Genomic DNA, 11,747 nt, shown 5'->3' with positions numbered 1-11,747 from the left:
ACTTCAAATGTCGAGTGAATCCAGAAATTGCCAGTCAATTTTGCTTAAACAGAAATCCCTACTGAGATATCACCAAGAGGGACGACGGCTATTGGCTGTGTAATTAGACCTTCCTGCTCAAGGAAGGCCAAGTGAAATGTAAGCAGCAGTTTCTAGACGTGAAGGGTTGTCAGCTGCTAGATGGGAAGCTCTCAACTGCAAACCTGTAGATGTAGGTGGAAACCCACTAGACCTCCATAGAGAATTGTGCTACTTGGGACTGTTAGATACACATCAGAAGGATATCCTTGTTGTTGACTCCTTGTTGTATGCTTTCCATACATCAACATCACTCTTACATGTGATGTTCCTACAAGGTTTCCTTTTCTTCTTCAACAGCTGGAGACTAACAGAACTTTTTATGGTATAACTAGAGCATTGGATCATCTCAATGTCCACATCAATATTCAATCCCTCTCAAAACCTTGGTAAGTTCTTGGTGTCCCAGAGCAACTTCCAGCAGCAGTATGTTCCACAGTGTAATTATTCACCAAATGAGAAAATTTTCTCATACAAATGCTTGAGGTCTGTTTAAGAAAGGACAAAATCCAGCAAAGAATAGTTTTATGGACATTGTTACACTTCACAGATAGCACTTGAAGGTTCTAGCAGAACAAGGGAAACAAGACGACACCAAAACTACAGAAGAGAAGGGAAGAGATGGGCTATGACAGAAAAATTAGAACATCTACAGGAAAACATACCAAGTGCTAAGATCAGGCAGATATTGTATGGCAAATCCAGTGACTAAAGGAGGAGCACAGAACAGGCACTTCTGTACTTGGAGCTAAAATTTCCCAGGAAGACTGAAGAACCTAAAACGCCAATGGCAAAAACTGAGAAAGGACATACTTTTGTATTTTAAAACAAAATCCAAAGGCCACTGGGCTTTCATAAAGAAAGTCAACTCTAGGACTAAAAATCCTAAACCAAATTCACCTAACATTTTAAAATTTACTAGGTGCAAATGCTCATAATGTCTTATCCATAAAGTAACTATGGTGTTGAATGCATGGTTTCTTATGGTATTTATGTTTAAAGTTGTTTTTTTTTTTTTAAACATTACAAACTTTCTGATAAACTGTGATACAGTTATTATCTCCCTGGTGTTTACTGTTGATCCACTTGTTCTCTTTATGTGTAGTCTCCAGCAATGAATGAAAAGGAGGTTGTCTTTAATGATTCTGCCCGCGCAGGAGAAGAGAACATGTATTCATATAGAAATTTCAGAAATTAAATCTATTGTGAAGTCAATTCACTTCGTTTGTGTAGAAGTAGCACTGTAACATCCTTCATTACCTTTTCCTGGGAAGGGCTATATTTCAACTTCAAAGTATGGGAAAAGGTCATTTGCATCTAATTGACGGAAGGATACTCACTACATTCCCAAAGCAGAAAATTAGTATAGTGGAAATATGCAGATTTCTCTCGTGTGTGTGTAAAACACATGCACACTTGAAGAATTGAATCTGAATGTAAAAATAATTCTAGCAGTTCAGGTTGGGAGCTTCCCAGTATAGGTGACAAATCCAGTTAGAATTTTAGTCAGACAATATTAATTCTCCTTTAAACACAATAAGTAGTCAGCCTGGATTAAAAAGAATTTTATTTGGACAAAGGCACACAGTCTTTATTGTTAGAATAAACACATATATTTTACCTGCAATAGTAAGAATCTCAACATCATTTTTAATCTGGTATCACAAATAATATCACAACTAGTCAATGTTCAAAACTAAAATGGATACTTAGTTATTTATAGCTTAATGATGCTTCAACTTTTTAAATGCATAAAATGGGTATTTTAAAAAAAATGACTCCGCATTATGACTATGAGACTATTTTCAGAGGAAAATTCAACTATCACAATTTTTCCAGAACAGAAAAATCACAACTAGCCCTGAACAAGAACAGTTACACCAGAAACCCAGAAATAAAAGCAAAAGGATTAAATTAACAAGGTAATGTACATCTGCTACAGTACAAGAAATGGTAAATGGAGATTTGCTACAGTAAGTCAACATACTTGAAAGATCATGAATGCTACTAAAAAACATATCAAAGTCCTTTTTGTCCTGGATATATTTAAGTAGTCCTAAAGAAATGCTTAATAACAGAAGTAGAAATGCTTCTAGAAATGCTGGTGTCAATACCTGCAAAAGGTATTGACACCAGAACGACTGGCATGGAACAGATCTGTAGTGAACTTCTGTATTAAATTAAATTACAAGATCCAGAATTCAGTTGTTTCATTTTTAACAAAACTTTTAAGTATAATCCTTAGCTCCTTAGTCTCAGCAGCTACAGGTACCAGCACGAATTTTTTTTATTGTACTAAGTTTTTAAGTCATGGCTTGCAATGGTAATTTCTCAAACTAAAATAGTTGTTTATTAAAAATTTCAGCTGTTTATGATCATTAATACTGATGCAAATGGACCAACTTAACTGACATTTTCATAAAGGGTCTGAGCCCAAGAAATACTGACACTCAGTCATGTGTTAATGGCATCCATAGTTATTACTCATTTATTTGTTTCCCAATAATTACCTTTCCTCTTGGCTAATACTGATTTGTTTCAATTCAAGCTGGAAATGGCCACAAAGAACTTAAAGAAAACCAAAAAATAGCTGAAGTCAGTGTAACTCTGCTCTCCTAGCAAAATGTTAAAAAGTAATTTGATCTCCAGTATTCCTTTTGGTCTCGCTTATGGTAACAAGTTTCCAAATTCAGAGCCAATCTAACACAGAAATAATTAATCTCCGAATGTGTAAATATAAATCTGGTAATTAACCAAGAAAAATTTTGCTTTACAGACAGGAAAAAACACTCATTTGCAAATACAGACTGTACTCTTTCAGTTAACATATACAGCAAGTAACACTGAACTTAAACGTGACCATTTAATTATTTAAAAAATGAAAAATGAGCTATTCTGAATTTCCTTCTAAAAATCACCAACATTTATATATGGTTGAACTTCTTCTTTAGGGAATAAATCCCACAAACATTAGTGCATATTATCAATGATAAAAATATTTCTGCACAATTTTAACTCTGCATCATTTTCAGCTCTGGATGTAGTATATGTTTTCTATACAACAGTATGTGACCATAGCAGGAGCATCATTGTGCATTATCAAAATAGGAATTATGTGCCGTTCATTATTAAAGTATCTTGACAAAAAATTGTCTTATTTGCTTTAGTCAATGGGAGTACTATTCTGTTTAGATTTCCTAGATGACCCAAGTTACCCAGAAACACGGATGCTAGACCTAAGCGGTTTGGTATGAATTTTAAGACATGAAAGTTCAAAAATCTCCAAGAGACTTACCCATACAGTTAATATTGCATACTAAAGCCCTTCCCCCCACCCCCCCAAAAAAGGCCCTAGTAAATTAATTTAGCCTAGGTACGTTAATACCCAGATTCATTCAGGAATCACATAGCCTTCCCAAGTGAGGTGGGTTCCCACTTACAGCAGTCTCTCTGCTTTTAAATCACACAATTGAGAACAATCGAGGTCTTGGACTGGCAAGGGTGTGGACATGTGTTAGTGAATTGCTGGTAAGGTAGCTAATTTAACACCTTCAAATCACCTAGGATAAAAACTTACTCTATGTTTGAGCTTGACTACAAGGGTACCCTACTGAAATAAGAAGATAATGACAAGGAATGACTAGACAATTATTAACGTTCTACGTAATACGTCATTTTTCCTAGAATCTACTAAACTTCTCCCAAGAGCCTGATAAAATAAGTGATAACGAGTTCTTATTGACACACTTTTTTCCAAAAAGCCATCTAAATCTTCCAAACTGTCAGCAGAAGTGTTATGCTTCAAGATACAATTTGTGGGAATTTTTAAACCACGAAGAGCTTTACATTTGTATAATAACACACAACAACAATCATGTCCTGAGGTACTTTATCTGTGAGTTCCCCACAGTTCCTTTGTTCACACGTTCTGCCTGAAGCATTACTGGTTTCAGATATTTGGAAGCTTCCCTTGCCAGTACCTCTTCAAGGCAGGGTATCAGAAGTACTTCTGCCAAATATTCCTGTCAGCTGGATGTCCAAGTTAAAAAAAAAAATTCTAATTTTGGCGTTATTGCTGCTAAGTTTTAGTCAATACACATGCAAACCAAGAAGAGGTAATATGAAGACAAGTAATTCTTGTTTATCTTCTTTGTTGTTATTGTTCTTTGGTTTAAAACGTATGTGAAATACAGTTTATGAAATACCCCATTTACAACTTCGTATTAATATCTGTGTTCTGTATTAACTCCTTAATGATGCTTCAATATATTTGACATCCCATGCCGTAAATCGGTATGTATATTTCCTACCTAGTACACAGAGAAGGAAATCAGATGTTCTCCCAGAGAAAGTTTCACATTTATTCAGAAGGCATACATCTCAACTGATCTTTTTATTACTTTAAATTTTTAATTTCATGAAACTGATAAATTAAGGGACTTCTTACTGGTTGAATAATATTGAAAGCAATATTCATTGGTGTATATCGTAGTTCAGAGGGCCTACACAAACCCCCCCATACCATTTAAACCCCTGAGTAAAGGTTTTAAATGGTGTCCCATGGGATCTCATCCACTGTGAAGGAAAACATCAAGGCATCCTGGAATATAAGTGTCTTGAAAAATACTTTAAAGCTTTGAAAAGTTCCTCCTCATTAGAATACACAAATGCAAAATAACCTATCCTATATCCAAAACAATCCAAGTCGTAACAGTAATACCTGGATTTGAAATTTAAGAAACTCTTACAGTCATTAAATACACATTATGAAAACAATTGGCAAATCTGAAAAGATCACCATTATTATATATTAAAGTTGCCTTTAAGTTTTAAGGTAACAAAAACTATATGCAAGCAACTTTCTGACACCAAACTTCAAAATCGTCAAGAAAAAGTCTGGACTCTTCGAAATGTCTTCATTTCTAGTGTCCGGACTCAAATGACACATACATTTATTCTGATCAGGAATGAAAAATGTGCTGTATTAAGATGAAATAAAGTACATCACATTTCAGCCTAACAAGAATTTTAAGAGAATTGTTAACTGAGGTCTGTGGTTAAGGTCAAAGGAAAACGTTGTCTACTATCATGTTATAGAAGAATCAGTACGCAGTCATAACTGGATTCTACCATCTAAACAGGCACTTTTTGAACACCTTGTTAGTTTACAAACAAGGATAAAAGGTTTTTTTTAAACCATTTGATGTTTCAAAAAGGCATGAATCACTTGTATGCCCCTCTACTTTGTTATGTACAAAAATTTTCACCCAGCTTAAATGAAAACATAAAAAAACTCATTGGTTATGATCGCTACAAATTTTAAGATGAGACCTTTAAGTAGAAGAGTATCGCAAAAGTGTCTTTGCTAAAATGAAAGCTCCAGGCTTTGTCTGAATTCTTAACACAGCAAACAAACTTACTGTCTGATAGCAAACTTGCATTTCATTGCTAAAGCAAAAGCTTTAAAATAAACTGCAGTGCACAACTTCAGTATGATTCTACGAACTCATTAATGCTGATACCACAGGTGATTTATTGGTTTTTTGGTGGTTTGGGGTTTTTTTTTGTTTTGTTTTTATTTTGTTTTTGTGGGTTTTTTTAAATAAAACCTCCCCCTCTTGCCAGAATACTGTTATACAGAAAAAAAAATTGCTACTCTCTACTGTTGTCAGTCTTTCAGATACAGTAAAAAAACCTCAACATACAAGAGTTTTAGAGCAAGTAATCAATCTGCAAAATGTTAATAAACCAGTAATGAGGCATCCACTTTACAGCTGTTTAAACAAAAAAGGAAATATTTCCCAAAATATATATTTTGGATCTGTGTAAACAAAGCTTATATGTATTGCTTCCATTCATTTAAAAAATATACACCCACATGGACTGAAAGTGATCTTGGTGCTATGAATTTTAAATTACTGTAATTTATCCAGATGTAATCTGAAGATACAAAACCCAAATATTTTTTAACTTAGTATTTTGAAATATGTCAAAAATTTTAATTATTCTTATGTGAAAAGAAAGCTAAAAATATACCCCAAATTTGATGCCATTTCATTGAATGAAGAAGAAAGTACTATGAAAATAAACATTCATCTGGTTTCCTAACAATAAATATAAAGATAGTTATTATAATATACTGCAACACAGGAAATATTACTATATTGACCTTAACATTCAATCAGTAGTTTTTAAATCTTTCCTCATTGAGGCTTGAATCTTCTACCTTGTCAGCTGTCCAACAACTTTTAAGAGGGTTTTATTTTCTTGCTTCAATTGTTCATTTTCATCTTCTATATCATCTAGGTCCTGAGAAAGGAAAAAGAAACATAAATATTTCTGAGGACATAAATACAAACTCTCAATTAGTAGCAGCAGGAATTTAGCATCTTAGCTTTCAAATGAAAAAGTTGGGGTTGGGAAGAATTAGTGTCACAGTAGCTACCCTTAAATCTGTTAAACTGGCCTTTTTCCAAGTGTTACTGTAATTACAAAACATTAATATTATATTCCCATGTACAAGCACATGTTTAAATGGAAACACATAATCAAAACTAAAGCTACAGCAGGAATTAATGCATCAAGAAACCAAAATAGGATGGGCGTGACTATTTTATTGGCATATACAGAGTGTATTAGTCAGCTATTGCTTCTGCTCCCCAGACTCCTGCTTGTCTGCAACTATCCTGCTCACATATACACCTCACTGGTTATTACCGCAAGACAACCTGCTTTGTGTTTTAGATTATCAAAATTTTCAGAAAAAGTACTGCCTGTCCATTTTTTTTTTCATTATCTGTGAAAAAAATTAAGACATTTTGTAACTTCTGTCTAAACGGCTACTGAAAGAACAGACAGCATACACAGTAATAATGGGTGCTTAAAATAGATTGCTCCCACCCCAAATGTTCATCGCTCTTCCACCAATTACTATATTTACCCAGTTCCCATTTCACTTCTTCACTTCCTACCAAGTCTTTTCAAGCCTTTGAGGTGAAAACCAGTGAAACTGGCTGTTTAATGTAAGCATTACTTCAGTAAAAATAAATTTACTGTACAAAAAAAAAAAACATGGAAGAAACAGAACGAGAACGAAAAAATGAAGAAAGAGAAGAGTAACCTCAAGGACAGCACTTTAAGGAGGAAAATTAAAGGCAGGCAAAGGAGGCAGAACCAGGATTCTCATTAGAGATCTTAGATGCCTTTTGACTGAAGTCTGCAAAACCCTACTGTTGCCATGCTAGGTTGAACATAAAACAGTAGCAGAGAAAAGATTTTTTTCTCTCTTGTTCCTTCAAGTTGTTAAGCGGCGTTTGACATACGAAGCCTATTTTCTTATTTCTTTTTAGTGTGGTCATTCCAGAAGTGCACGCTAGAGATGATGTGTTTAATCGGCATAATGATTTTTAAAAGCCTCTTCAGTTTGCCAAGCCAAAATCCATACCGCAATACCTTTGCAATTACTTTAATGTTTTTGTAATGTGGAATCAAGAAATCACTAGCAGAAGTTCCTCTTTGCCTCACAGAAGTAATGCTGCATCACAGTATGAATGACTTCCAGGAAAAGCACTTGACCACTCTGACATAACAGATACAAGTGACTTAAACATCTAAACATGGAAAGTTTTGATGGATAGCTATTATAAATACAGTTTACTATGCAATTGTACGAAACACACTTTGTTTTCTCTCTTGTGCAGTTCAGATCAATAATCAGATGGAAGGGACAACACTTTTTCAATAAAATTATTTTTTTAGTTCAGTACACATAATATTGTGTTTGAGCTTGTTGTTAACCTAGCCATCAGATGCCTCAATTAAAGCTTACCTAAAAACCTTCTGTTTAAGATACCTGTAATTTACTCAAAATAAAATATTAACAGTTTGTGAAATGTTTATGCTGCAAAAATAACATTCCAAAGATTATTACAAGTAAGAGTTTCTTGAATATGAGCCAGGAAAAATAACTACTGCAGTTTAAATATCTACAGAAACAATGTGTTTCTGCACATGCAGGTGTTTTTTGCCACTCTGAAATTTAAAGTTTCTTATTCAAAATTACAACACTGATTTATGCTTATTAGTAAAAAAAGATGCAACAACAGGAAAGCTTGGACTTCACATACCAAAGGAACCAATAACTACACAACCGACACTAATTGGATCATAAATCCTCACTGACAGACTCTGTTCAAACACACATTTAACTACAAAGACATCTTAGTGAGGTCAGAGATGACCAAGTGTAAACTAGTTGACAGTTGAACTTAGCCTACAAATATTTAAATGTCTTGAGATGCCTTTCCCTTCAGAGATTTGAGGTTTTTATGAAGCAATTACTCCTGTCTTACAAAAAACATGGCAGACATACTTTTAGTGGTTAATGTACTGGAGTGAAAGAATGCCATTTATGGCAGAAAGCCTTTTCTGTTTCTCAATATAAATGCAGCTCATGTTCTTTAAGTATCTTTGCGATGTACTGACTGATCTCAGTACAATTATATTGTTACATTAAATAAATATATTTACTTGAAATGAGAAAAAGTCTGCCAAGAAGTTTTCAGGATTCTTGGAAAAAGTTTTTCAAGTGTAACACAAGATCTTTGCCAATCAAGGATGCATCCATGGTGGTGAACTGACTGAAACTTCTAGAAAAGAGCATTTTTTTAGATATGAGGACTGAGCAGTCAGAAAGCTTTGCAATAAAATGGCATTTTAAGAAGTTATTTAGGCTCTCTGACGTGACATTCTTTCCATATCCGTTCAACTTAACGTGCAATAATTGTACATTTTGATGAATAGAAAAGATGGAGAAATACCATGAATGCATAGATGGTCAAATTTAGAGCCCCCTATTTAGGTTGCCTACCAGCAAAACTTTTTAAAAAGATCTCTGCATAAGCTCACTAAGTAAAGTTCAGTCCTCAGGACATCCTTTTATCTGAGCAGAAGGCTGAAGATCACAACTGTTCTTCCATGCAAAGCATCCAATCCTGGTGCCAGGTCTACAGAGTAACGTTCCATGAAGAACAGATAGATGTCCAAGTGTGGGCATTTCAGACTAATTTCATCTCCTTCCTTTCTCTAGATTAGTTTGCAAACTTGTGAATGCTGTCCTCCTCTGTTACAAATGAATAGCGCAAAATGAAAGTTTGCCACTATGCAAATAGAGTTATTGCCTCCCTTCACTGCTAGGTTGACGAAAGCCAGTTCTGAATTTTTTTTTCTGAATTTTTATGGGAATGTCTGCACTGGACTAGTAGAGGCATATTTTCCTAGCACATCCAGGCTCTGCACCTCAGCCAGGAAGTGCAAGCTGAGGTCACTAATCCACTCTATGAAAGAGTTCCAGTCTGCCCTTAAAACTGGAACTTGTTAAAATTGGTATCTTCTATCAACTTTAAACCATCTCATCCTGTGCTATTCCCAAGCATGTCTCACTCTTCTACCCCCTCTTCTCCTGGCTACACACCTTGCCTGAGTGATGCTAGCCCAAGTCTCCTGCCCCCTGTCTTGTTCTGCCTTTACTTGGGAATCAACAATAAAGAGTATGAGCATATGTGTAAGAATATAAAGCGCTTACTCCCAAATCTTTCTAAGATCATCTAAACTATTATTAGTAATTAAAAGCTGACTAAAATGAAATTAATTTTATAATTACTTTGTCTAATGGAAGTCCTGAGTACCAATTTATTGAGAAAACCGTCAAAACTCCAACTGAATTATTTCCTGGTATGCCACGTACTGAATTTGGAAAGAGGCAGTAAAGAACTCTTGCTTTTATAACCTTCTTCTACGAACACTTACAGCAACAAGAAATTCAGGTACTCAAATAACATACAACTTAGGGAAGTTAATCATGACAAACAAAAGTCACCTGGAAAAAATATAACTTATTGACATGTCTCTTGAAAAGTTACACAAATAAAAAAAAAATCCCACACTTAATTCTCTTCTGACCTTGCCTAGTGGATGAGGGTGCCTGAAGAAGAGCACAGAGAATGCAGAGACTTTTATCCGCTCTTTATATAGCACCATATAAGAAAGTATGTGCTTACTCTGTTTAATAAATCAATTTCTTCCTTCAGCTTTCCAATTAGTTCCTCTTTGTCCTGTGTCATCTTCATTAATCTCGCATTTTCCTGCCTCTCCTTTGCAAGTTCCTAAAATCAGAATATGCAATGAAGTTTGAAATGTAATTTTTGGTTTTAAGAGACAGTTTTAAGTTATTACCATTTAAAATAAACGAAGAAAAACCCACACACACTTACCTATAATTCCTTTTCTACAGCAAGTCAAACCCACATCTGCAAGCCCTTACATTCCAAAGGAGCTAAAGAATCATGTCTAAGAAAATATTTTACCCACAGCAAACCTGTGTGATATCTCTGATTCCAGAGATAATGTTTTAATTAATATTTAACTTAAGCACGAACCCAAAGTTGGATAGGGGCCCAAAACCAGAAGTAAGTGTAAAGTATCAGCTTCCAAATTTGTTATACTGGGGGGGTTAGTCCTTCTTTGTTTTGTTTTTTCGGTGTTTGGGGTTTTTTTTTATACTAAAATTAACAAGGAGTGAAGACTCACTGTTAGATCTGTGGGCCTGAAAGTGAGAAAAAAATGGAAGTGTCCATTAGGAAGTCAGTAAATCAGGGTTCAGGATACTGAAAGAAGGCCCTTAAAGCTTCCCCTACCAGGAAGCTGATTTGGAAGGGAGGATTATGGTATACTTCTCAAATCAGGCTTCCCCAAATCTTAAGGGGGGGGAAGTAATTTCTACAAAATATGCTTTATTTTCATCCTTTCCAAAAAAGATCTATTCAAATTGTGTTTACTTAGTAACTTTCATCCATACAAATTCAAGAATATTTGGCAAGTTACCCACAAAAATCCACTTCAGAGGAAGACAGAGAAGCCAGTAATAGATTACACAGATGACATTATTTAGCAAAATACTGTTTTAGGTGAAAAAACTCAGCTTTAACATTATTACATTTTCCCAAAATTTGGGAATGTATGTATGTTGTACGGAGTAATGAAAACTTTGTTTTAAATATGTATTTTAAATGTTTAAAACTTTAACAAACAACTGGAGAGCAATTAAATTTTATAATATTTCAGTACATTAAAAAAATCCAAAACAAGAAGTAGATCAGAAACAGGCTTGCTAATTTTCTGAACAGCCAGTGAGCCCCTCCTTCCCCCAAGTTATTTGCCCTGTGTTGGTGTGTCATGAGGTACATATGAGAAATATGCAGAGCACTGCTGGCTCTCTAAGTGTATTATCTTTACCTCAACTATGTCTCACTTATATACCAAATGAAAACTAAACATCTGTGATTAGAAAGTTCACATTCTTCTCAGTCAGTCTGACTCTTTATACATTTTTACAGACATAACTATCTGTACTTCAAGCATTTAGCATCATTTCTATATATTTTACTTGTAAATATCCCCATGGAGTTTCAAAGGTACTTTATTTCAGACGTCATGCAGATGTTAGTTGGTACTTACCCTTTCAAGTTCTTCAATCCTCTTTTCCAAAGCGTTACTTGGTACGGAACTGCCAGAAGAATTTGCATCCCTGCTGTATCTGCTGTAAGTTGTCCTGTCTGTTCGGGAATATCTGTTTGGAGCATCATCTTCTGGTGCATTAGCTGTGCTGCAAA

The 11,747-nt window shown here is 34.8% G+C and overlaps 1 protein-coding gene across 1 annotated transcript in view; it reads right to left on the bottom strand.

Annotated features, from left to right (window-relative positions):
• Positions 1 to 3,430: 3,430 nt before the first annotated feature.
• PAWR (pro-apoptotic WT1 regulator) overlaps positions 3,431 to 11,747 on the bottom strand; it is an 81,283-nt gene continuing 72,966 nt past the window's right edge. Inside the window, exons 4-6 of the mRNA XM_050892082.1 lie at positions 11,593 to 11,740; positions 10,137 to 10,241; positions 3,431 to 6,387 (exon numbers count right to left, since the gene is read on the bottom strand). Coding sequence (XP_050748039.1) covers positions 6,301 to 6,387; positions 10,137 to 10,241; positions 11,593 to 11,740 — 340 coding nt within the window. The 3' untranslated portion in view covers positions 3,431 to 6,300. The remainder of the gene's footprint in view (positions 6,388 to 10,136; positions 10,242 to 11,592; positions 11,741 to 11,747) is intronic.

Source organism: Gymnogyps californianus, chromosome 1 (genome assembly GCF_018139145.2).
Source record: "Gymnogyps californianus isolate 813 chromosome 1, ASM1813914v2, whole genome shotgun sequence".
Lineage (NCBI taxonomy): Eukaryota > Metazoa > Chordata > Aves > Accipitriformes > Cathartidae > Gymnogyps > Gymnogyps californianus.
Note: the sequence above shows the minus strand (reverse complement) of the source record. Positions and strands in the feature narration are given on the sequence as shown.